Below are 25,770 nucleotides of genomic sequence, written 5' to 3'. Positions count from 1 at the left end.
AACTAACTTTGTGAAACAGGTCGGGCATTGAAAAGATCTTGCTCTGTACCAAGATGAGGATTTGGGAAGAGCAGGATTCGAAACTACCTCCTTTGGGGGCAAAGATTTAATTTAAGGTTTGGGTTTTTTGGACCCCTAAGCTTGCATTAGTCCTCCATCTTTCCATTAAATATGACATTTTTGCCATAGATCCACTATGGATGCTTGTTTAATATTATTATGACCAATCTTTCCAGGGTTCCTTTCCCAACATTAATGGGACCGATCTTTCCGGGGTTCAATTTTCCAAATGCGGCTGCATCCGCACTGCAGAAATAACCCAGTTTGTCACCACTTTGACTGCCATAGCTCAATGCTATGGGATTTGGGGGTTTGTTGTCTGGGGAGACATTTAGTATTTCTGGGTCAGAGAGCTCCGGTGCGGCAACAAACTACAATTCCTAGATTTCCATTGCAGTTAAAGTGGGGTCAAAAGTGGATTATTTCTGCCATGTGGAGGCAACCTAATTGCAGGCTCCCAGGGCCAAATTGCTAAGAAAAGAAGTTTGTGTATATGTGTGTATGTGCATGTGGGTCTCTTTCACACTACACAATTGCAACATGTCCATCCCACTTTAATTCTGCATCCTGCAAAATCTTGAGATGTTTAATCTGGGAAGGTAAGAGAATTGGAAGGACCCCTTCCCAAACTATAAATCCCACCATTTCCAGGGAACGAAGTGGGGCTAGGATGCTAGAAGAGTGTGGCGTGGAAGAGACGACAAGTGCGAATTCTGACCTGGTGCCAGCTGACCTCAAGAGACAGCCGTCGAAGAGCGATCAGCGGAGCCAAGGCAAGACCTGCTGGAACCAGAAAGGACCAGGAGGAAAGGAGTTTCGGAGGCCATTGACACCTTTAGGGAGAGAAATTGCAGCCCACAAGAGTTATCACAGAGGCTGGCTTTTGCCAAAAGGCATTCCTGCCTCAAGTAGATGGAACCAGTATTTACAACCGCCGCTCCTCCCTCTACACACACATACACACAAACACACACAATGCATAAATGGCATTGTTCTCAGCCATGCACGAAAAGCTGGAGCCGAATCAGGGGCTCCAAAATGCAAATTATCTCAGCAACCAAGGTATTGAACATAGTCTTTGTGGAAGGGAACTCCAGGTGCCATCCAAACTCTCCCCGCTTTCCTCTGTTTTGGGGGTGCAAGCCCACTCCACCTGCCCTTTGCAAGAAACTAGACCCAAATTTGCTTTTTTCCCCAGGACACAGCAGCCTCCTCCTCCAAAAGTTGTCTGATGCTGGGTTCATGTAAACAACTGGTTTCTTTTGCAACTTTGCTTGCCATCCGTTCCAATGATCTAAAGTTCTCAAGGGTGCCCAGATCCCATCAGCCCCTGCCATTGGCAATGCTGACCAGGGCTCCAACACATCTCCCATCATCCCATGACTAGCACTGGTGGAAACTGCACCCCAACTGGTATCATTCCTTGCCACTGGCCATGTAGATGGGATGCTGTAGTCCATCTGCACCATTAGTTGCCACTGGCCATGTTGCTGGCAACCACAGTCCATTGCCCATCATCCCTTGACACTGGCCATATAGACTATGGCTGATGGAACCTGCAGTCCATCTCCAGTCACCCCTCATCGCTGGCCCTGTTAGCTGATGTTAGCCACAGCCCATCTCCCATCATCCTTTGCCACTAACCAGGCTGGTTAGGACTGATAGGATACGCAACCCATCACCTCTCACCATTTAGTGTCCCAACAAGGTCCGGAAAGGCACAGTGTTAGCATGCAAGAAAAATGTGAAGCTGCTAACCTTGGCAGAATAAAGCAAGGCAGTTCCGACGACACGCAACGGCTGGAAAAGAGAGAGAAAACAACGTGAAACACTGAGTTTCCAACCCAGGCACTGGGACTCCCTGCCACTCCGTTCTTGCTAAAAGGACGGCTACCGATTGCAAAGGCTCAGAGCTGTCTGGATCTTTTGTTCCTGGAATGCACCCGCCGCCATCGCTGGCAAGCTTGTCCCTAAGGGAAACGCTAACTGACCATTAAAAATCCATGCTGTGCTTTATCAAGACCATCAGCGGCTCCTGCCTTCCCGATTTCACCTGGCGAGAGATTTATGCCAAGCCAACAAAAACACCTTCTAAGAAACCGCTAAGGCAGGAACCCACCGGAACACTGCAAGGCCCAGCCGAGTCAGGGCTTGTTGGAAGACGTAGACCGGCCAGGGCTGGCTGGGCGAAACCCGGGTGGGAAACCGTTGGCTTCCAGAACTATTCCAGTCCTACCTGGGTATCTGCAATCGCTTTTTAATCATTTCCACCCTCCGGCCAGATTTGCTCATTAAAACGTCTTTCTATGAAAAGTCAGGGAGTCGAGGGATGGAAATGGAAAGGGCTCAACCTTCCCAGTCGGAGGCAAAAATAGGTGGGTGGATGAATGTTACACGGACAAAACAGGGCTCCGAGGGCCCGATCCAGGCAGAATCAGGGGTGACGAAAAGGCAGAAAGAGGCGCAGAGCTTGAAAGATAAGCTCCTGGACTCCATCTCTCAGGATTCCTGACCAAGCTTCTGGGAGCTGCACTCCAACAAAGTAACAACCCCATCGCTCAGAAAGCTCTATGCAAAGGATGGCAAAGGAAAGTGAACATGGCTGGTGGAAAGGAATGATGGAAGGGTGGATTACACCTCCCATCAGCCACAAGGGTTAAGAGTTTGACTACGGTTTCTATCAGTCCTAATCAGCATGGCCAGTGGCAAGGGATGATAGGAGATGGACTACAGCTCCCATCAGCCCTGCATAGAAGAGGTGCACAGGGACTCACTTGGAGAGGTATCCATGTGGATGGCCCAAAACATGCATCTGGGTGAACTTTCAAAAAGGGCCCACCAGAAATTAGGGTTTGTGATGTGTTGGACTACCACTTCCATCTTCCCCAAGCTGGTCCAAGCTGAGGATGGGATGCGTGGTCCAATACTTCCTCAACGACCTCAGATTTTGGGATGAGAAGAGGAAGATACTTTCAACAAATATTCCATTCCTAACATCCTATTGAGGCAACACAGGCAGAAATGATGCACAGGAACTCATTTTCCCCCAACCTTCAAGACAAAAGACTTCCCAAATCCTCCTCCTGACAAACTTTGCGGCTTCCTCTCATTAACAGCAACTTCTGCTCATTAGCAGCGGCTTCTTCTCATTAAACTTACTGGCCTAATGATTGGGAATGTGATTTTTCACCCTTGGTCCATAACTGGGAAAGGTCAAGGAGAAACAAGCACCGGATTCAAATTTCCACTTGAGTGGAAGTGGGTTCCTCCCTCTTTCTGGCTCTCCAAAGGATTTGAACAAAACCTAAGAAGTTAATAAGCTGAATGGAAAGAAGAGCAGATGCATGAAAGACAAAACATTGAGAATCCAAAGAAAAACCTCCAGGCTTTCTTAAAACATAAAAATAAATCAGAGTATTTCTCTTTCTCGGTCTTATTGATGCCAAGCTGCATGATTTACTGGTTGAGCTGGGAATGGCATCCAAGTGCTGAGTCTCTTTCCTTGGTAGAGATGGTAATGCTTGGATTACGTATCCAGGGACAGCCGTGTAGCGAAGTACAATAACATCCATAATCCACAACACAGGGACACCTTTATTGGCCAACCCAAATGCACAAAACACACATTGCAAGCTTTGCAGGGGAGTTGCAGTGGGCTTGTATTTTGTGCATTTCGCTCGGCCCATAAAGGTATCACCGTTTTGTGGATTTGAGCTGTTATCGGGCTTGGATTACGGTAAGGCAAGATATGAAGAGGAACGTTCGGAAGAGGGAAAAGTTACTTTTTCTGCCTGGAATATGGCAGAGAAGAGTTTTCTCAAACTTGTCCACAGGGTGGAAAGCGTGATGCTGAGACTACATCCGTCCAAAGCCGGCTGGGAAAAGCAGGTGGCAAAGGCCAGCCAACAGAGATATCCCAGCTCTTCCTTCGTCTTTCCAAAAACTTCCAGGGTCTCCCATAAGGAAATCAGTTTGGGTTTTGATTTGTTTTTAAGTGCACAAAGCGGGGCCAAGAGGGCGGCACAGAAGCAGTAGCAGCTCGGAGGCGAAAAGGCGGCGGTCAGAGGGTCTGGTAGTGCTGCCGCAGCCTGGCCTGCAAGAACTCATGGGTCAGGTTGTGCCGAGTGATAATCCCGACGATCTGGGAGAGACGTAGGTGGGAAAGAGAAGAACACGTGGCATTATTTCAACAGTGTAGACACACTAAAGAGGGGATGACAACATACTCTTCCTTTGAAGGGGGTCTCTTAAAGTCAGGAAGGTCTTCCTAACATTTAGGTGGAATCCTTTGCCTTGTAGTTTGGATCCATCAGTTCATGTTCTAGGGTGCATCGGTGTGGTTCCCAAGCTTTGTTCCTCCAGGTGTTTTGGACTTCAGCTCCCAGAATGCCAAGCCATGGAGTCTGGGAGCTGAAGTCCAAAACAACAGGTGGGACATGGTTTGGGAACCACTAATAATGCAGTTTGACACTGTTTTTAACTACCATGGCTCCATCCTTGGATTTGTAGTTTGGTGAGGTATCACTACTCTGGCAGAGAAGGCTAAAGACCTTGTAAAATTACAAATCCTACAATTCCATAGGTTGGAGATGTAGCACTTGAAGTGGAGTCAAACTGCATTATTTCTACACCATAGATGCACCCTAAGAGTCCATGGAGATGAAATACAGCCACTCAGCTCCTAACAGTAACCCGCTCCTGAAAAGGTACATAAAATGAGGCACCCACAGAGATGGCTTTCTGTCTTTGTGCTACAAGTACCTGTTTAGTCTTCAAGATCTAGCTGCCTTGGTTTTCGCACATGGCAACTTTACTTGTAGGTACATCAGTGACATCTGGCGGTGGATTTGGGAGTGAATACTGTAGAATTATACCAGTTCGACACTGCCTTAACTATCAGGGCCGAAGGGGGAATCAATCCCAGGTCTCCAAAGTTGCAGCCTAAAGCTCAAACCAACTGGAAATTGAGTTCCACAGCTCCCTAAACACAAGCATGCAAACTCACCTCTCCGACGGCGTTCACCACCGGCAAATGCCTAAGTCCCATCGTCCTGAAGAGGTTGAAGACTTGGGAGACGTGGGTGTTGGGTGAGACGGTGAAAGGAGAGGGGTTCATGTAAGGGGTGACATCCTGGTAAAGGAAAGAGAGAGAGAGAGATGCATGGGAGTTCCTCAGAAGTGGCTTTATTTTATGGTACGCTCTAAAGCAGGGGTAGGCAACCTTTTTGAGCCGGGGGCCGGGTTGCTGTCCCTCAGACAACTGGGGGGCCAAAGCCAAAAAATAAATAAGTAAATAATTTTAAAAAAATTAATTGAATAAATAAACCAGGACAAATGTAGGACAAAATTTTCACATGGAGGACACTTATTTAAAAATGGAAGACACGCGAAATTTTTTTGCTGATTTTTTTAAAAAATGTTAAGATAAATGCATGTTTCTGAGGCGTCTATAGACAATTGCCCCACCATGCCCCTCACGCGAGAGGCCAAAGGCCCCGACGGCAATTGGTGGCAGGACCAGGCTGGGGCCGGTCCCAAGGCCTTGCCGGGCTGGCCCGCGGGCCGCAGGTTGCCTACCCCTGCTCTAAAGGCACCAGATCCCAACGGATCTTAGAAGCTAAGCAGGGTTAGGACTTGGATGGGAGACCGCCAAAACAAATACCAGGTGCTGTAGGCTCTATTTCAGAGGAATTCTGAAACTTCTGAGGATTTTTGCCTAAGAAAAACTTGATGAAATTCATGGGATGAAAGGTGTCTTGACAAGGAATGAATGTTAAACGCCATGAGGAATGAAGTGCTTACTTAAAAAACGGATGCGTCCAAGTTGCACATGGAACCACAGCTGCACCTACCACAATCATCCTGGGGTTCAGCAGCGTGAGGTCCAAGTCGTGGATGTCCGGGTAGCGAGGGTAATCCTCGGCCATCTCCGCATACGAGAGGCGAGGTTGGCTGGCACTCTGAGAGAAGAAAAAGAGCCTTGGTTAAGCAAACCCAGATTATGCTCTGAGATGCTTCAGGAATATAAATGGCTGGGTAATGGAGTAGTGAATCCACTCTGGATTTTAATCAAACAAGTTATCAAAGGTGCTAGACTTTCCAACAAGTTGTTAGTGCTGTTGCTATTACGGTGGGCCCTCCAGATGTAGAAGCCATTCTCCAGACCAAGATGTGCCATCACCCCCGGAACTTACCGACTGGTTTTCCGCATAGCAGACGCCCCTCACCAGCAAAGTGACCAGCTGCGAGCGCAGGATCAGGCCATGGAAGGTCAAGGGGCGGAAGCGCTCCTCCATGGTCCACTCTTCACTGGGCGACTGGTCTGGGTATAGGTTGGGGTAAGGCGTATACCTGGGAGAGATGGAGTAACTTATTCAGAACAAATGAGCAACCGTGAGAGCTCTTTGGGAGACACTGGACAGTGCAAATGTTGGATGAGTTTTAACCAGCCTTTTCCATGTCAAAGTGGACATTAATTCAGTTTTTCAGATGAACTAAAGAGTAGATTAATACACACAAGAGCTAAAATAAACCAGTTGAGTATAAACATGCTGCTAGATTCCTCCTTCCCACCATATGAAAGCTCATGCTGAAATAAAGCAGTTAAAGGTAGTACTGGACTCCTCCATTCATGACTACAAAAGCTCATGCTGAAATAAACCAGTTAGTCTCTAAAGTGCTACTAGATTTTTTCTTCCATCACCTTCCTGTTGCTGTTTAGGCTATGATAAACTAAGATGGCTTCCTCTTTGCCACCCCAAAATTCAGCAAGGTGGGAGACGCTCACCTCCGTTCCAGCATCTGCTGCAACATGTCTTCTGTCTCTGATGGTTCTTCCGTGGCAATGTGGTCATCGCACACGTTGCGCAGCTCACTGGACGGGTAGGACTTCATGGACTGGCTACGCTTGCGCTGTTCGCTGGCTCTGGTGAGGATGCTGGATTTCTGGGAAAGAGAAAAGAAGAAGAATCATTCCAGCCTCTTAACTGAACTTTAAAAAAAATAGGGAAGAAATTTAGGTATGTTGGTTATGACTTGCCTACACAACTGCGCAGCGAGGAAGGCCACTTTTGGAAAGTCTGTGGCCATTAAAGAAAGACTAATGTTTCATATGAGAATAATACACACACACACACACACACAGACCAATATTTAACTGGCTGGTGTTGTATTTCACCTTGAACTTGATGTTGTTGCTGATGAGCTGGTCCCATTTCATGAACTCCTTCTCGTAGGCTCGGTTTTCGGTCACCACTGGGAAGGCGTGATGGACCGTCGTGCGCAGGATGCTCACGAGGGACTGGATCCGGGTGTGGGGATAGACGTACATCAGGTTGGGCTCCATGATATCACAGGCTCTCAGTCTGAAGCACAGAGAAAAAGGCAATTATATGGCCATCAATTCCTATGAAATCACATCTTAAAACCAGTAGTAAAGATATTAGTTGGAATGGGCTGAAGCTCGCAGCTTTCACATCATACTTGTCCATCTCTGCCTTGGTTTCCCACTCCAGGAGTGGCACCCCGCGGAGGTTGATGTAGATGTCATAGATGCCCTTGTTGAATAAGTCTCCGGTCCATTTGGCCACCTGGGAAGGAAGAGGGAGCAGCAGTTACAACAAGCTTCTGCACTCAATTGTTGTTGAGTGCTTTCAAACTGTTTCTGATTTATAGTGCCCTAAGGGATTTGGGGTTTTTTGCAAGATTTGTTCAGAGGGGGCTTGCTTTTGCCTTCCCCTCCGAGGCTGAGAGAGTGTGGCATGCCCAAAGTCACCCAGTGGGTGTCCATAGTCAATTAGAGATTCACACCCTGGTCTCCATAGTCACTGTCTAACAGTGCAAAAACTACTAAATCATCTGCAAAGGCTTTCAATTTAAAGTTATACCCTTTTATATTTACTGATGGATGACTCTGGGTGAATCACACCCTCTCAGCCTTAGAATATCCCATGATAGGTTTGCCTTAGAGTCTCCGTATGTCGGAAACCACTTGAAGGCACACAACGACAGCAACATATGAAGAGACTCACCATCAGTGTGATCATGATGGGCAGACCATATGTGATCTCATTGGTGGACTCGATCAGGATGACAGTGAGGCTGATGGTCATCCGGACCACCCCGCCCAGGAAGGCCGCTGCGCCAATCAGCGCAAAGGTTCCTGAGTAGATGTGGTCCAAACCGATGTAGCTGGGAGTACAAAAAAAGCTGAATGAAGCCCCAACCCTGGAAGTAAAGGCTGTGCCTCATTGTGGTGCACCTGCAAAGCAAGGGGGGCATGCGCCCTTTCCAGTGTGGTGCAAATGCAAAGCAAGGGAGGCATGTGCCCTTTCCATTGTGGTGCAAATGCAAAGCAAGAGGGTCACCTTTTAAGGAGGTTGGCGACCAGGCGTCCAAAGGCCGCCCCACAGAGAAGTGAGGGGACGAAGAGGCCGCTAGGCACAGAGACCCCATAAGTCCAGCAGGAGAGTAAGAAGTAGAGGAGGAAGAACAGGGAGAGCGTGATGGGGCTGAATGTCCCTGCAAGACAAGAGGAAGAAGAGGCTGAGATGCAGTGCTCTGAAGCCCCGTCCCTGAGATAATAACCCCACCCCTCCTGCAATAGCTGCACCTCCCACAAAGCCACCACAAAGCACCAGCATCCGCATCTTTGCAAATATTTATGGCTCCATGGCAAAGCAGAAGAACCAGGTTGTTGGGCTTCCACTCCTAACATGGTGATGGGTATTGTAGCACCAGAGCTCTGCATTAATTCTGCAATGTAGATGCAGCCCAGGAAGTTGGTCAATACATCAACTGGACCTTCCTCCTCCCAAGTGCATCGCCCAGCAATTGACCTCACCCTCCTGGTGGAAGAGCTGCAAGACGGCCGACTCCTGAGGGTTAAAGAAGAGGGTCGCCATGTCGTTGTAGGTGTCGTTGGGGCAGAAGAAGGTCTTGATGCTGGAATTCACCGTGTCGGATGATGAGCCCTAGGCGACATTAAACAAAACATTCAACCATCATCAGTAAACTTATAACAAGGCAGGGACTTTTGTCATCCTTGTGCCTGTTCCAGTTTTAGTATATGTGCTGCCGAAGTAGACAATCAATTATGCTTCTATTCCTAAATCCTTCCAGAAACACGGATCCGATCTCTCAATGCCATCAACTTATGTTAAGAAGCGACAATGCATGACGCAACAAAATGGCGCAGCGCACAGTGCAGCATTTCAAAGTTCAAGCTATTTCACCCTCATGTCTTTTGCCACCAATGCGGGCTTTACATTCCAGTTCTGCTACCATCTTTCTATGGCTTTAGAGCATTGTTGAATTCTGAGCTGCTTTGGAGCCTTCCCAAATGTTTCCCCCAAATTTGGCATTCCTGCAAAGCCAGGGTTCCCTCTTAGCTATGGCAAGTGCCGCTTTAGCCAGCACTCAGTACCGACATTTGTAACTAGAAGTAATGATGAATGCATAGAGGGAACTTGCTCTCTCTTCCAATTACCTGCAAGCTGAGAGAGCTGTTGTCTCCATGGTTGGCGGAAGACAGCGGCCGGCATTCTCCTAGAACCATGGAAGCGACAAAAACCACAAGGGTAGTTGTCAGGCACACTAAGAGGCTCTCCAAGACTCTGCAAGCGATACAAGACAGAAAGCGGGCAAAATCCAAAGTTCAGACTGCATCCCTGCTGCCCCTGGTTTTTGCATATGATTTGTTTTTACACTCTAAAGGCACCAGATCCTGTCTGATCGTGGAAGCTAAGCAAGATCAGCCCTAGTTAGTATGATATGCCGACTGTGCAGGCTTTAATAGGTAAACTAGATAAACTGTTAGTGATAACTGAGTGCGTACCACATATATTCGACTATAAGTCAACCCCACATATAAGTCGAGGGCAAGTTTTGGGGCCAAAACTATGGATTTTGCTATGACCCATGGATAAGTAGAGGGTAAAATTTAGGGGCATATAGCAAAAGATCTAAAGGACAAAGCAAAGCAAAACAACCTGCAGCTCTGCACCCATCCTCTAAATCTGCACTATTTTTAGCAGCATGGTGTAGTGGTCTGACCACTGGGCTATGACTCTGGAGACCAGGGTTCAATTCCCAGCTCAGCCACGAAAGCTTGAGGACGCAATGGCAAACCTCCTCTGAAGAAACGTGCAAGAAAGACCCACGATAAGTTTGCCTTTGTGTTGCCGCAAGTTGGAAACAACTTGAAGGCACACAACAACCACCACTTTTTTAGTATCGCCCAGTTCGTTGTTCATCCTTTGCTAGTGAGGCGGTCAATCACACACAAGCACACAGAGAAGGAAATAAAAAGAAGAGGCCAAGGTACCTAACCAGCTTGGGCTTGGGGTGGACGTTGCGCATGCGGTACTTGGCCAGCCGCTTGTTGATGCAGTTGAAGGTGGCGCCCAAAAGACCCCCGACGACCCCCATCAGGATGAAAAAACCCAGGTCTACGACGGTCCAGAGGTGGCATTTTTTGTCGGATTCTGAACACTGCAAGGAAGGGTGAAGATACAAAGAAAGTGGGGTAGACAAAAACAATGGCTATAAGCAGATAGAGCATATCAATGCACCACCCCGAAGGTACAGGATTGGGTCTCGGTGGGCAAGACGACGAAGGGAGTGAAGCAGCCGCTACGAAGCACACACCTTGAACTCTCCAAAATTCAGCAACCCCGGGAGTTGGAAAGAGCCCCAGCTTCCAAACTGAATCCCAGAGCGGAAGAAGTTCAGAGTGAAGGTGGCGGCCATGGAGCAGAAAAGCTGGAGGGAGATAAGAGACGGAGAGTGCGTTCATACAGTTCAGAAATGGGAAAGGTAAGGAATAAATACAACGATGAAATAAAATAATAAGTAAAATTCAGATCCTTACCACTTTCCACGTCAGCCCCTGGTTCCAGAAAGAGGAGCCCTCTTCCAGGCTGAAGAGCGTACCTCCGATGGGCGCCCCAAAAGCTGCCGCCACCCCAGCGGCCGCTCCTGCGGACACAAAGTCCCTTTTGTCCCTAGATCAAAAAAGAATGGAAGCACAAGGTTCTTGCCAGCTGGGGATTGTGGGAACTGTGGTCCACAGAATTAACTTCCTTAAGTTTTACTTGGTGCTGAAGCCACCAAAGATACTACAGGCTGAGTCTCCCTTATCTGGAACCCCAAAATACGTCCAAGTCCAACAATGGTCCACTTGGGTGGCTGAGATAGTGACAATATTATGTATAAATTTACCTTCAGGCTATGTGTACAAGGTGGATATAAAACAAATTTCGTATTTAGATTTGGGTTCCATCTCCAAGATACTGCATTATGTACATATATGCAAGTAGAGGTATTCCAAAATCCAAAATCCAAACCACTTCTGGTCCCAAGCATTTTGGATAAGGGAAACTCAGTTATATATCATAAAACCACACATCCCCAAATTCTACAGGATGCAGTGATGGGAGTTAAAGAGGGATCACAATGGTGCTAACTGTATGGTGTGGACATACCCACCGAATACCCTGAAATTGCATCCTGGTGCGATTGCCGTACCTGTCGCTGCGGAAGTAGGGGAAGTTAAACCGGATCTTCTTTAGAGAGATACTTTGGAACTGGAGAAGCAAAAGAGACCAACAAAACTATAAACTATCAAGCACAGTGCTAAGATATGATCTTTCCTGACGTTGTAACTTAAGACATTTCATCGGTAAGATTTGCATGCTTAACATGGGTGAAGGAACTGTATTTTTCCAGACCTTGTCAGACTGCAACTCCCAGCATCCTCAGATAACGCAGCCAATGATGAAGAAATCTGGGAGTTACAGCCCAACTACAGGAAACCTTTTTAAAACTTGAGATGTGTAGCTTTACAAGGCCTTTAACCTTCCTTGTCCAAGAGTGCTGGTGTCTCACCAAACTACAAATCCATGCAGTCATGGCAATTAAAGTGTTACCAAACTGCATTATTTCTATGGTGTAGATGCACCCTTGGAGGTCGCTCATTCATAGGGTTGGGATTAGTCGAAGCCAACTTGACAGCAACGTACAACAACCAAGAGTAACCAAAATATTAAACGTCAAGGTAGAGCTGTCTTCTGTGGACCAGACTAGCAGAAGATGCTCTCCCTTTCTCTCACCTGAGGTAAACCAGCACCCACCACGGCCCCGCTGTGGATCATGGGCCCTTCCTTCCCCACAAAGAGACCTAGAGAGACACACATCGAGACGCAGATTTGTAAGAGAATCCAGGAGGGAAACGTGTCACACATCCAGAGACACTGCAGAGGAGTCTCTTACCTCCAGCCACGCTGAAGAGCACACCCAGGGCTTTGCAAACCAGAGTCCGGAGGCGGACGATCCCGGGGACTTTCACGCCGTTCAAGTAGCATTTGATCTCGGGAATCCCGGAGCCGGCGGCCACAGGCTGCAAGGAAAGGGCCACAAGAGAATTTCAGGACCAGCCCTAACATTGGGCAGAGTAGGGCAGCCATCCTTAGGAAGCAAATGCAGAAAGGTGCTGGAAGAGAGAATCATGTGCTGCAGCCTTTGAAACTGCTTTCCCATTCTTCTGGTGTAGGAGTGGATGCCTCTGCATTGCCGCAACAGTACTAAGCTGCCTTGAATCCCATCTTGGGGTAGGATAGAAATCCAATCAATTTATCAATCATTCATATTTTTAACTGGCTGGCATTATGTTACCTGGATCAAGACAAGGAGGCTGGAGAAGAAGATGAAGGTGAGGTTAAAGCCCAGGAGCTCCAGCAGGGATACTGCGAGGCAGCCTTTCTCGCTGCATTCCTCCACCGCTGCAGAGACCGAGTCAAGGAAATGGGCAGAAAAGGCCTCTCTTTTCTATCTATATATTTCCTACCACTAGTATTCCTGTGTTATTTCGACCTCCAATGCCAAAGTTCCTGTTAAAGAAGTAAAACCTAGGAACATACCTATTGGATATGCAAAGGGATCTTGTAGCACCTTTGAGACTAACCGAGCAAAGGAAGTTGCTGCATAAGTTCTCATAGGCTTGGTCTCTTTCTTCAGATGCAGATAACTGGTACCCAGGAAGGACCTTTATAACCAGACTGTATGAATCACCACAGAAATGCAAAACTTGCAGATACGGTGATAAGGTGACAAACTCAGTTTTAGCTCTGATTAAAACTGACCGCCACCAAAACAGTCAAGCAGCTGTTGCATTTACAGGAGCCAGCAAAGCCAGAAAGGATACAGCTCTGCACAATGTGGAACTTGAGTCGGGTGAAAAGCCGGACGAAGAAGTCCACAAAGAGACCCACCTGGGAAAGAAAGAATGGGAAAGGGAGGAAAAGAGGAGAAATGTTACACGGAAAAGGGGAATCTTTCTAGTTATACTCAGCAAGCCTCCCCCAAAAAGGACTCAAGCAAAAGACTTACCATCCCTGTGCAGACCCCAATGGCAAACACCATAATCCACTTGACCGCTTCATACCGCCAGCCTTTCTGCGAGGGAGAAAAAGAGAAGCCTATGTTGATTATAATGTTGAACATGAGCCAGCAGTTGGACTATGACTCCGGAGACTAGGGTTCAGATCCCTGTTCAGCCATGAAACCCACTGGGTAGCCTTGGGCAAGTCACAATCTCTCAGCCTCAGAGGAAGGCAATGGCAAACCCTGTCTCGCCAAATCTTGCCAATAAAACCCTGATAGGTTTTGCCTTAGGGTCACCATAAGCCAGAAATGACTTGAAGTACAGACCTGAAGAGCAAAACCTCAGGCTTAGATAAATTAACTTTCAAGATAGAAACAAATGTGAATTACTACCCATAAGACCTAAAATCCTTTGTGATCTTTACCTTGCTGTCCACACTTTCCAGGACTTCTAGGTAGGGTTCGTTGATGCAACGATCATAATCCAAACTCTGGAAAAGGGAACAAAATAAGCAAGGATAGGAGGAGACATCAGTCAGGTTCAGACCTCACACTTAAGCCATGGTTTGTTACTGGAAACCAGAGTTTGTTCCCCCCATTTCAGATTGGTTTCTCCATTCTCCCTTTTGCCATCATCTGTTTCAGGGCAGAGAGTTAGGAAAAGCAGCTAAGGATGAGCCACAGGTCTGGATTCAAACATAAAGGACAAACCACGGTTATAACAAGCCATATTTAATAAGGCAACGACAAACCACGGCTTGCGATTATAGCTAGCTAACAAACCACGGTCTGTTTGGAAGGGCAGGTACCGACATAATAAGCCAGCCTTCAACAAAAGCCTGAAACATTTCTAGTCCCAAGGATTTTTGGAAAAGGTTGGCATGAGTGCCACAAAATGGATGCCACCATAACCAGTGAAGCTCAGCACTATGCCCTGCGCATGAGCCTCCTGTCAGCACATGCGGCTTTGTCCTCCATTGAGTTAAGTGTTCTTTTCATGGTCTCTCACCTCATAGTCCTTCCGGGGCAGAATTTCGTCCTCCTCGTCTTCATTTTCTCCCAGGATGGTCTGCAAAGCAAACAAGCCTTGATGAAAACGTCATCCAATTCTGTTCACAAATAAGAAACAATGCTCACAGTAATGGCAGCCAGTGTGGTATTGTGGTCTGAGTGTTGGACCAAGACCCAAGTTCGAATCCCTGACTGACCATGGAAACTCCTCGGCGGACCTTAAAGGACATGGTCCTTAATCCCAAGCGAGAGCATAAAGGGGTCTTTGTGAGTTGTTTTGTGTTTAGATCTTCTCCCTAGTTGCTTCCATGTTATTTTTATGTTTATAGTTGTTCTGGAAGATTGGCAGCTCAGGGGAAGAATGGCATTTGCCGGCAGCCATTTCAAACACAAAGCCAAGCCCCTCAAAAGTGTCCCCATAGCAAATAGATAACCGACGCCTTCAAGAAAATACGAGGATCCAAGGGTTGGGGTTTGGAAGGTCTGTCGGCAAAGTGCAATTCTTCTGAGCTGCGGATCTTTCAGAACAATGTTAGAAAGATCATGCAAAGGCAAACCAAGGAAAAGATCTGATGATGATGATGATGATATTTATTTGGACCCTGCTTCCCTCCCAAATTGGGACTCGTATCTGAATGCAAAGCAACTTGGTTACAGCAAGGCAATGGAGAATCTGAGGAATGGGAGGAGATGCCAGGAAACAGGAGGAGAAAGAGGTTCGGCGTGACTCCGTCGGCTGCCAAGGAAACCGAAAACAAAGGCCAGCAACCCAAGGAGAGGTTTGGCAGGGGCCTAAATTGGGCAAGAAGTCACACTCTCTCAGCCTCAGATGGCGGCAACGGCAAACCTCCTCTGAACCAATCCTGTCAAGGAAACCCTATGATAGGTCCGCCATGAGTTGGAAATGACTCAAACGCACACAAGCAACAAAACGGGTGTCTTTTGTGCCTCCTTTGGAGTCCTGTATTCAGAGGGAAGTGTAGCAGTTAGACTCCAGGGGACCAGGGTTCGAATCCCTGTTCATCCATGGAAAAGCAATGGGTGCCTTTGTCATCTTCTCTCGCCTCAAAAAGGCCATGGCAAGGGAAAGGAACTCTGCATGTGCTCAGAGGGCTGCAGGGACCCAAAAGGGGAGCAACTCTGAACATACTCAATGGGTTTCAGGGACCTGAAATGGAAAGCAACTCTGTACATGTTCAGAGGAGTGCAGAGACTCAAAAGGAGTCAGGAGACTCTGGAAACAGAAAGGAGAAGGCACTCTGTGCATGCTCAGGGGATTGCAGGGAAAAGCAACTCTGCACATGCTCAGGAGACGTAAAGGGAAAGGCACTCTGTGCATGCTCAAGAGATCCCAGGTCCTGAAAGGGGAAGGGACTCTGTGCATGCTCAGAGTTACAGGGAAAAGCAGCTCTGCACGTGCTCAGAAGTCTGGAGATTGAAAAGGAACTCTGTGCATGCTCAGAGGGTCGTGGGGACCTCAAATGACAAGCAGCTCTGCGCATGCTCAGGAGATTCAAAGGGAAAGGCACTCTGCCCATGCTCAGGGGGCTCCCAGGGCTCTCACCAGCTCCTCCGGGGTGCGGCTCTCCCTCTCCCCGCAGCAGCTGGAGCAGCAACACCCGCAGCAGCCTCCCCCAGCAGCCGCCATCTTCTTCTCCTTGGAGCCCCTCTTCCTCTGCTTCACCCCTTTCTTTCCAAAGCCCAGCCACAGGGGCCCTTGGCGCATGCGCCTCAGACTCCTCTCCACTCTATGGCTTAGGCTCGCGACCAGAGCGGCGCCACAGGAGCAGAGTCGGAAGAAGAAACGCCGCTGATTGACGTCGGAGCGGAGCAACCAAGAGCGAAAGGGGGCGGGGCCACCAGATCAGGAGACTGTGCCGCAGAGATAATAAAATTGTAGAGATATGCGCCACGTGCACGGATTTGGGGTTTCCGGGTTCACGTTAGAACAGTGGGTCTCAACCCTCTTTTTAAGACTTCAACTCCCAGAATTCCTGAACAGTGAGCCTACTGACTGGGACTTCTGGGAATTGAAGTCCAAACGGTTGAGGACAACTACTCCTTTAGAAGAAGCCTCTGTTTTAAAAATGTGGATAGACTGGACCCAAGGGAAAGGAATGGAGGGAAGGAAAGACAAAGGCTGCACCTGCACTGCAGAATTAACCCACTTTGACACCATGGCTCCATGTGCTATGGAATCCTGGGAACTGTAGGACCATTTTAGCCCTTCTGCTGGGTGCCCCAACCAACTTCAAATCTCAGGATTCCATTGCACATGGAGCCAGGGGGTTTAAAATGGGTGTCAAACTGGATTGATCCTGCAGTCAAAGTAAAATACAAGGTTGTGCTTATTAGGAGTTGCATCCACACTGCAGAATTAATCTGGTTTGACAAGGCCTTAACTGCCATGGCTGAGTGCTATGGAATCCTGGGATTTGTAGTCAGTCTTTAGGGGCATGTAGTTTGGCAGAACTGGAACCCGGATCTCCCAAATCCATCCAACCCTATAACCACCCACATTTCCGATGTTGCTGGAAGGCAGGCCGCCACAGCCGAGGGCAAGGAGTGATGGGAGTTGCAATCCTCTCAAGGGTCAGACGGTTCCCTACTAGCCTTCCTCTAACCATTATGCCAGGCCACCAGTGGTTGCTGTTGTGCGCCTTCGAGTCATTCCCGACTTATGGTGACCCCTAAGGCCAAGCCATCATGGGGCTTCCTTGGCAAGGTTGGTTCAGAGGGAGTTTGCCAAACCTTGCCAAGAAAACCCCATGAGAGGGTCACTATAAGCTGGAAATGACTCGAAGGCACACAACAATAACACACTCTCTGAAAGCAGTGGTCCAGAGCTGCCGGATCCCATCGTCTACATCTGGTTTGGAGCGAATGGAGCCCAGCTGCATTGGTCCCAACCGGCCATTTGCATCCATTTCCCTTCTTGGTCCGCATCAAGACAGCCGTGTGGAACGGAGCGTTTCCAAAGAGAATCTCGCACCCGAGAAACCATCCTCTAGAAAAACAAAACCGATGGAAAATAGGATTTTTGGGATCAGGCTCTTTCTCTCTGTTTCCCCCAAAGTGCCACTGGTTAAAAAACAGGCCCATGGTCCAGGCAAATGAAAGGCAAATGTGTTTTTCCATGCAAATTTCGAGAGAGGGCCTAATTTGGCTGAGAAAATTGGCGGTTGCTTTGGAAGGGTGAAAGAGGACATGGTGGTTTGAGGGATGCATGTCTCTCTCTCTCTGTGTATTATATATATAGGTTTTCTCCTATATAGTTGTACAATCTTACAGCTGGAAGGGACCCCAAGGAATACACAACCAAAACAGGCCCCTCCAAACTCTCTTTAAAGACCTCCAAAGAAAGAAAGTCCAGCATCTTCCAAAGTTGCCTCTTCCACAGTTCAACAACTCTTTGGGTCAAGACATTCGTCCAAATATTTTGTTGCGTCTTGGATTATGACTCTGGAGACCAGGGTTCAAATCCCTACTCAGCCACCTTGGGAAAGTCACACTCTCTCAGCCACAACAACCGTCCTTCTGAAGGAGTACTGACCAGAAAACCCTGCAACAGGTCTCCATGAACCCTTTTTGTGGTTTGCACGAAAAAGCAAAACCCGGACTGCCTTCCTAATAAATGAACTAGCCAGCGAGGAAAAACACAAAAACATTCCCCTTCCCAAACCTTGGTCCTCCAGGTGTTTTGGACTCAAGCTCCCAGACTTCCTGATTGTTGACCAAGGTGACTGGGGATTCTGGGAGTTGAAATACCAACACAAAACAAAACCCTGGAGGGCCAAAGTTTGGGGATGCAACGCAAAACAGAATTGCAAATGTCAGCACCTTGGACAGCATGGGTCAAATAGCCCAGGTTCCCCCAGGTTCCCAAATTTGCTTTTCTCTGCTTTCAAATCTGAAACCGCTCACAAACCAAAGTGAAGCCATTTTGTGGAGTCCTGAGACTTGTGGGAATCAACCTGGAGATACAGATGCAGCTGCTGCACTTCTGAAAACTACAATTCCCAGCATAAACTATATCGCTTTTTGCAAGATTTGGGTAACTTGGACTGAACTGAATGCTCAATTGTTGGTTATTAGCAATTGACATTTAACCAGTGTGGTTTAATGGTTTGAATGTTGGACCGCAGCTCTGGAGACCAGGGTCACAAGGCTGCAAGCTGTTTCTCGCCTCCGTTGGGGTGTTGGTTGTTTTGCTTGCAGAATTGCAACCAGCCATGGAGAGAGATTTGGCTGCAAGCAAATGAAAGGTGATGGCAGAGCATTAGAGTGGGTCAAAGCCAACTGGTCCATCAAGTCTTGATCAGCGTTGATGCCAACGGAGAAAGCAGGACAATGGGGCTTGTTGGAGCAGCGGTGGCCACCTACCTTGGGATCTTGGTGGCCACGGCGGCTTCGGAGACCACCCCTCCATCTCATTTCCACCTGGAAGGGGATTATATTCTGGGGGGTCTCTTTTCCCTCCATGCCGGACTCAGGGACACCCCTTTTTTGATGCAGGGGCAGGTGCCCACCTGTGCAAAGTAAGTGCTGTGGGGCAAATGGAGAGAGACATTTCAGAGATGATCACTGGGATTTAAACTCATTCTGGTCAACAAGCATTTCGGGGATACTCAACCCACACACTGAAATGTTTTTAAGTTTTAAAATGATTCCATTCTTTTATATTCATGCATTGTTAAAGGCTTCTGTATTGTTTTAGACGGTATTGTTTTAAATTTGCTGCACGCCACCTTGAGTCTCTATACTGGGAGAAAGGTGGGATGTAAATAAATAGTAAAAGTAATATTAATAATAATGTGGAAAAAGTGTTTAAAAGAACATTATCTGAAACTGACATGGCTCTGCTAAGAGAATTCAAACCCTGGGAAAAGATCATTTGGAGAATGACAATCTTCTGGGATTGTAGGATCTGTAGTCCAAAATTAGGACAGTTCACAAAGTCTGGCAGGGCTAAGCATTGTCCATCTGTGCCTCTGGCTTCTCCCAGGTATCCCCTGAAGACGGCCGGCTACAACTACCTGCAGGCCATGCGTTTTGCAGTGGAAGAGATCAACAACTCCAGCCTTCTCCTGCCAGGGATTTCTTTGGGGTACGAGATCTTGGATGTCTGTTCCCTCACCAACACCATCCACCCGCTTTTCTATTTCCTTTCGGACAACCGGTCTGTGATTGAGGTCAAGAACAACTATACCGATTCCCAGACGCGGGTGGTGGCGGTCATCGGCCCCGATTCAACCTCAACGGCCATCACAGCTGCTTATCTGTTGAGCCTGTTTCTTGTGCCGCAGGTAAGTTGGGTGTCTTCTCCAAGGAGTCTTGGGTGCCTTCTCCAAGGAATTTTGGAGACTTCTTCAAGGAGTCTTGGGTGCCTTCTCCAAGGAGCTTTTGGATGTCTTCTCCAAGAAGTCTTGAATGTCTTCTCCAAGGAGGAGCCCATGGACCACATGCAACCCTCTCAAATCCATTTTTGTGGTGATGCAGCCTCAGAAAAATCCCAAACATGGTGGAAATGTTCCCCTCCAACCCTGGAGGACATTTGGAGGCAAAAAAGTGATATACAGTATATAGTCGGCTCTCCGTATCCACAGATTCCGTATCCAGAGATGCAACCATCCACAGCTTGAAAATATTCCAAAAATATATACATTCCAAAAAGCAAAGCTTGATTTTGCCATAAGGGACACCATGTTAGTGCACCATTGTCTTTCATGGGACTTGAGCATCCACAGGTTTTGGGATCCACAGAGGGTCCTGGAATCAAGCCCCAGGGGATACCAAGAGCTCAATGTATATATTTTGGGTGGAAGGTGGGTATGGCAGGTCTCCACATCCTTCCATGGTTGCCCCTGGCCTAAGATAAAGCCAGAATGATAAAGCTCCACAATGAATCCTCTCACATTGCTTCCCAGATCACCTACAGCGCAACCACCGAGGCCCTGAGCAACCCCAGAACCTTCCCTGTGGCTTTCCGCACCATCCCGAGTACAGACCAGCAGATCCGCCTCATCCTGACGATGATGAGGTATTTCCGCTGGAACTGGTTTGTTGTTCTCTCCAGCGAAGACGAATATGGCCAACAGAACCTGCAGCTGCTGCACAGAAAGTTGGGGCAACTGCGTACCCAGGTAGAGAATTTGGTTTCGGTCCACTCCTTTAAAAACTATTCTGCTTGGGTGGCGAGCCAGTGTGATGTCATGGCTTCAGGGCTGGACTACGATTCAAATCCCCTCTCGGCCGTGGAAACCCTTCAGGTGTCCTTTGCCAAGTCACGCTCTCTCAGCTTCAGAGGGAGGCTCTGGACCAATCTTACCAAGAAACCCCCCATGGCAGGGTGGCTGCATAAGTCAGAAATCACTTGGAGGCATTACCTATTGTTGTTGTGTGCCTTCAAATCATTTCTAACTTATGGCAGACCTATCAAGGGGGTTTCTTGGCCAGATTTGTTCAATGGGGGTTCGCCCTTACCTTCCCCTGAGGCTAAGAGAGTGTGGCTTTGCCTAAGAACACCCCATGGGTTTCAGGGCCAAGCTGGACTTGCATCTTCGTAAATGGATTTCCGTGTGTGCAAAACAGAACTGAGTAGTTCTGCAACATCAATATTCACCTAGGGATACTGTGATTTTATAACATATTGTATCTGATGTGTAATGGTAGCCAGCAGAGCAGCATGCAATGTGCATCAGTGCACATCAATGTACATGCAATGTACGCTTTCCCAATGTGCAGAAATGCCAGAGCATAATGGAAGCCGCTGATGTGCACCAGAAGATACCTGACGCATGTCAGAAATGCCTGATGCACATTGGAGTACTCTTGCCCAGATATACATCTTTGCAGTTTCTAACAGAGGCCTCATTTGCACTGCAGAGTTATTATTATTAGTATTATTATTAAACTTTATTTCTAAAGCGCTGTAATTATACAGTTAATGCAGTTCAACAGTACCTTAACTGCCATGGCTCCATCCTATGGAATCCCGGGATTTGTAGTTTTTTGAGCAGCAGAGCTCTTTGACAGGGAAGGCCCGCAAAACTGCAAACCCCAGAATTCCACAGCACTGAGCCATGGCAGTTAAAGCAGGGCCAAACTGGATTGCTTCTGCAGTGCGGATGCAGCCTAAGTAACAGATTTTCTGAAGTTTATAAAAGTAGGAAAAGTGGGCAAAGCTAAGTAAAGGGTTTTCTGGAGTTTTTAAATATGGCGCATCATGTGGGAGACATTAAGTAACAGGTTTTCTGAAGGTTTAAGAAATGTGGGAGAAATGAAGTAACGGATTTTCCTGGCCTCTCCAAAGCAGGATGCATGGATCTGCGTGGCTTTCCAGGAGAACATCCCAATCCCAGAGACAAGCCAACCAGATGGCAACAGCGCCAACCAGGAGCGGCTGAGGGATGTGGTGACCAAGGTTAGCCGCAGCTCGGCCAAAGTGGTGATCGTCTTAAGCACCGAACTGCCTCTCCGGGCCTTCTTCCAAGAAGTCATTTCCCAAAACCTGACGGGCTTGGTGTGGATCGCATCTGAAGCTTGGTCCACCGATCTGATCATCTACAGCATGCCCAACATCTCGAGCATTGGCACCGTCTTTGGGGTGGCTGTCGAGGAAGTCCCCGTCCCGGAACTGGACAGATTTCAAGTCAGGTCTGGCCCAACGGAGGGCAAGGAAGCTCCGGCTGCGCACATGGTGTGCAACCAGAAATGTGACAATTGCCTCCGAATGGTCCAACGTTATGAAAGTGCTTTCCGGTCAGCTGGGGACCGTGTCGCTTTCAATGTCTATTCCTCAGTCTACGTCATTGCCCATGCTTTGCATGCCTTGCTGGGTTGCAGCGAGACCAAGTGCTCCAAAAGAAAGATCTACCCTTGGCAGGTGAATGGCGCATGTGTGTGCGCAATGTAGATCATAGTGGGTGTGCTATCGGTCTCCGCAAAGCTTTAACTATTTGGAGTGACCAAGGCCTCTCTCTGAAAGCCATTGTAGCGTAGTCATTTGAGTGGCGGACTACGACTCTGGAGACCAGGGTTCAAATCCTTGCTCAGCCATGAAACTCATTGGGTGACCCTGGGCAAGCTGCATACAGTACTCTTAACCTCAGAGGAAAGCAATGGCAAACCTCCTCTGAATAAATCTGGCCCAGAAAACCCCACGATAGGTTCACCTTGGTGTTGCCATAAGTCAAAAACGACTTAATAACAATAACGTCTATTTTTCCCTGTTGTAGCTGCTAAGGGAGGTGGCACGGGTGAACTTCACCCTGCTGAACACCACCATCTGCTTTGATGACAAAGGGGACCCCCCAAATGGCTTTGAGCTGGTCCAGTGGCAGTGGGGCACCCCGGAAAAGCCTTTCAAGACCATCGCAAGCTATCAATCCCCAGAGGAAGATCTTCAGGTTTATGATGAAAACATCATCTGGCACACAGAAAACAGCACGGTAAGGTGAATCCTGACAAATGACAATCCTTACCCTACAGACCCTCTGTCCTGCATCTGAACTGGGCTTGGGGGAGTTACTTTTTGGGGGGACTTTTGCTCTCTCGAACTGCAGAACCGCTTTTACTGCCATGGCTCCATGCAATGGGATCCTGGGGTTTTGTATTTTGCTGTGGCACCAGAGTTCTTGGACAGAGAGGGCGAAATCTCTCTCAGGAAACTATAAATCCCAGAATTCCATAGCATGGAGCCAGAGTCAAACACTGATCATTCACCTTTCCTTTTTCTGCAGCCGCCCAAGTCGGTCTGTTCAGAGCAGTGCGCACCAGGGCAGAAGAGAAAACCGCTGGGATCCCTTGCCTGCTGCTTTGTGTGCGTCGAATGCACAGCTGGGACTTTCCTCAACAAAAGTGGTACGTTTTCCCCTTTTTGGCAAAAAGGATTTATTCGTTTCAAATCTATTTTGAGGCTGCTTCGGAGGGCAAAAGCCTCCCTGTGGCACCTTATGGGAGAACATCTCCTACGACAAATTGTCATGTAGAATAACAATGATAATGACAACAATCTCATCAGCGTCATCATCTCTATTTATGCACCACTTTAATGCCCAAACTGGGATTCATGTTTCATCGTCATTCCGAATCCATGCTACCACAACAGCGAGATGGAAAGTGAAAATATATTTGCAAGTAATAACTATACTGTTGTTGTTATTTGCCTTCAAGTCACCTCTGACCTAGGGCAATCTATAGGGTTTTCTTGACCAGGGTTGCCTCCACACTGCAGAAATAATCCAGTTTGACACCACTTTAACTGCCACGGCTCAAGGCTATGGCATTGTGGGGTTTGTAGTTTGTGGTGGCACCAGAGCTCTCTAACACGGAAGACTACATGCCCCCCAAAACTACAATTCCTAGCACTCCATAGCATTGAGCCATGGGAATTAAAAGTGGTGTCAACCTAGATACTTTCTGGAGTGTGGATGCAGCCTAAGTCAGCTTTGACCAACCCTCCTTGACAGCCTAAACTCCATATATGCTCTGTCTTATTCCTTAGACAACTTCACCTGTCAGAGTTGTCCACCCAACATGTGGTCGAAGCCGGGCCAGGAGGAGTGCTTCATGAAGGAAGTGATGTACCTCTTCTGGAACGATCCCTTCACCATCATGCTCCTATTCTGTGCTTTAATTGGACTCTTGGCTTCTGTGGGGACCCTGGTGACGTTTGCCCGCCATTTTAACACCCCGGTGGTGAGATCTGCTGGTGGGCATCTCTGCTTCCTCATGATCACTTCCCTTGGCCTGGGCTTCTGCAGCGTCTTCTTCTACATTGGTGACCTGACGGAGCTCAAGTGCTTTGGCCGCCAGAGTGCCTTCGGCCTCTGCTTCACCCTCTGCATCTCTTGCATCACCGTCCGGTCTTTCCAGATCATTTGCGTCTTCAAGATGGCCGCCCGGCTGCCCAGGGTTTATGGCATTTGGAAGAAGTACAATGGACAACATGTTTTTGTGGCCAGTGTCTTTGCCGTGAAGATGGTCATTGTGGGGCTCAATGTCTACTTCTACCCTCCGGCACCGGTCTTAACCATGATTAACAGTAACCCCACTGTCCTTCTCTTGATGTGCACAGAAGAGTACAAATCTTCCATGGTCCTAAACAATGCCTTGGAGATGGCCTTGTGCTTCCTGTGCTTCTGTTTTGCCTACATGGGGAAAGCGTTGCCCAAGAACTACAACGAAGCCAAGTACATCACCTTGTGTATGACCGGATACTTCTCCTTCTGGGCCATCCTCTTGCTGGTCATGTCCATCTCCAGTGGGATCCTGGTGAATATAGTTGACACGGCCATCATGCTGGCCAACTTGTTCAGTGTTGGTATGGGCTATTTTGGACCCAAGTGCTATGTGATCTTCTTCCATCCTGAGCGTAACACGGCTGCCTTCTTTCAGGAAGCCATCCAGAGCTACACCATGAGGCAGGAGTAGCCCAGAGGGTACTTGGGAAAGAGAGATCCTGTTTGCCTACATCCGTGGTTTCCCAAACTTTGGCTCTCCAGGTTTTTGGACTTCAACTCCCAGAAGCCCCAGCCAGCTTGGCTAACAGTCAGGAATTGTGGGAGCTGAAGTTTGAAACATCTGGAGGACCAAAGTTTGGGAACCACTGGCCTACATGGACATCCATTTACCTTATACGTCAGTAATGAAGATTGCAATTTTCCCATGGATTATCTGACCCAAATGCCTTGGTTCATCCAAGCTGGTGGATCAATTTGGAGAACCATAACTCAGTAGCTGTGGGCCATCCAACTAGTTAAGCTCACGGATCACCCATCTCAAATGTCATGGATTGTCCAACTTGGACCACTAAAGGATCACCAGACTCCAATAAAATAGACCACACAACCTGAAGAACCAGTGGATCCTCCAACTCCAATGTGACGGATCATCAGACTTGAGAAACCAATGGACTGCCCAGTTGAAATGCAATGGATCACACAACCTGAAGAACCAATGGATCCTCAAACTCCGATGCAATAGATCATCTAGTATTAGTGATCATGCCGTTTAAATGTGATGGATCGTCAAACTTGGGAAACCAATTGATTGCCCAATTTAAATGCCCACCTGAGTTTTAAGACCCTTGGAGGAGGGCTTTCTCTCAGTGGCATACCCAATTTTAAAAGTCCCTCCTCTCAGTTCCATTATAAGGCTCTCAGTTCCACTATACGCTTTAAATCTGTATCCTGCTGCATAGCTGGTGGATCAATTTGGAGAACCATAACTCAGTAGCTGTGGGCCATCCAACTAGTTAAGCTCACGGATCACCCATCTCAAATGTCATGGATTGTCCAACTTGGACCACTAAAGGAT

The 25,770-nt window shown here is 47.9% G+C and overlaps 2 protein-coding genes across 2 annotated transcripts; one reads left to right on the top strand and one right to left on the bottom strand.

Moving 5' to 3' along the window:
- Window positions 1-1,269: 1,269 nt before the first annotated feature.
- Window positions 1,270-16,246, bottom strand: CLCN6 (chloride voltage-gated channel 6). The gene is made up of 23 exons (XM_042477976.1): window positions 16,016-16,246; window positions 14,450-14,509; window positions 13,866-13,931; window positions 13,447-13,512; window positions 13,262-13,328; window positions 12,733-12,839; window positions 12,331-12,457; window positions 12,171-12,238; window positions 11,587-11,645; window positions 10,931-11,063; window positions 10,708-10,821; window positions 10,385-10,551; window positions 9,548-9,674; window positions 8,903-9,032; window positions 8,427-8,580; window positions 8,091-8,250; window positions 7,543-7,649; window positions 7,238-7,424; window positions 6,848-7,005; window positions 6,255-6,411; window positions 5,913-6,020; window positions 5,066-5,191; window positions 1,270-4,201 (listed from the first exon to the last, which is right to left on the bottom strand). Exons 1-23 carry the CDS (start codon window positions 16,175-16,177, stop codon window positions 4,121-4,123), a joined length of 2,691 nt encoding a protein of 896 aa, XP_042333910.1. The 5' UTR covers window positions 16,178-16,246; the 3' UTR covers window positions 1,270-4,120.
- Window positions 16,247-19,496: 3,250 nt separating this feature from the next.
- Window positions 19,497-25,285, top strand: TAS1R2 (taste 1 receptor member 2). Its single transcript, XM_042477978.1, has 6 exons — window positions 19,497-19,757; window positions 20,379-20,594; window positions 21,767-22,336; window positions 22,689-22,901; window positions 23,193-23,313; window positions 23,957-25,285. The coding sequence occupies exons 1-6, from the start codon at window positions 19,497-19,499 to the stop codon at window positions 24,883-24,885; spliced, it is 2,310 nt and encodes a 769-aa protein (XP_042333912.1). The 3' UTR covers window positions 24,886-25,285.
- The last annotated feature ends 485 nt before the right edge of the window (window positions 25,286-25,770 follow it).

Source organism: Sceloporus undulatus, chromosome 7, assembly GCF_019175285.1.
Source record: "Sceloporus undulatus isolate JIND9_A2432 ecotype Alabama chromosome 7, SceUnd_v1.1, whole genome shotgun sequence".
NCBI classification, from domain to species: domain Eukaryota; kingdom Metazoa; phylum Chordata; class Lepidosauria; order Squamata; family Phrynosomatidae; genus Sceloporus; species Sceloporus undulatus.
The sequence above is the reverse complement of the archived record's forward strand: the minus strand, read 5'-3'. Positions and strand labels throughout refer to the sequence as shown.

Coding starts and splice junctions, on each gene's coding strand:
- CLCN6 (XM_042477976.1), bottom strand. CDS start 16,177: ATGCGCCAAGGGCCCCTGTGGCTGGGCTTTGGAAAGAAAGGGGTGAAG. Junction 7,650..8,090: donor CCATCATGATCACACTGATG/GTGAGTCTCTTC, acceptor CTTCCTTCCCAG/GTGGCCAAATGGACCGGAGA. Junction 4,202..5,065: donor TGGTGAACGCCGTCGGAGAG/GTGAGTTTGCAT, acceptor CGTCTCTCCCAG/ATCGTCGGGATTATCACTCG.
- TAS1R2 (XM_042477978.1), top strand. CDS start 19,497: ATGCGTTTTGCAGTGGAAGAGATCAACAACTCCAGCCTTCTCCTGCCA. Junction 22,337..22,688: donor GAAAGATCTACCCTTGGCAG/GTGAATGGCGCA, acceptor TCCCTGTTGTAG/CTGCTAAGGGAGGTGGCACG. Junction 23,314..23,956: donor GACTTTCCTCAACAAAAGTG/GTACGTTTTCCC, acceptor CTTATTCCTTAG/ACAACTTCACCTGTCAGAGT.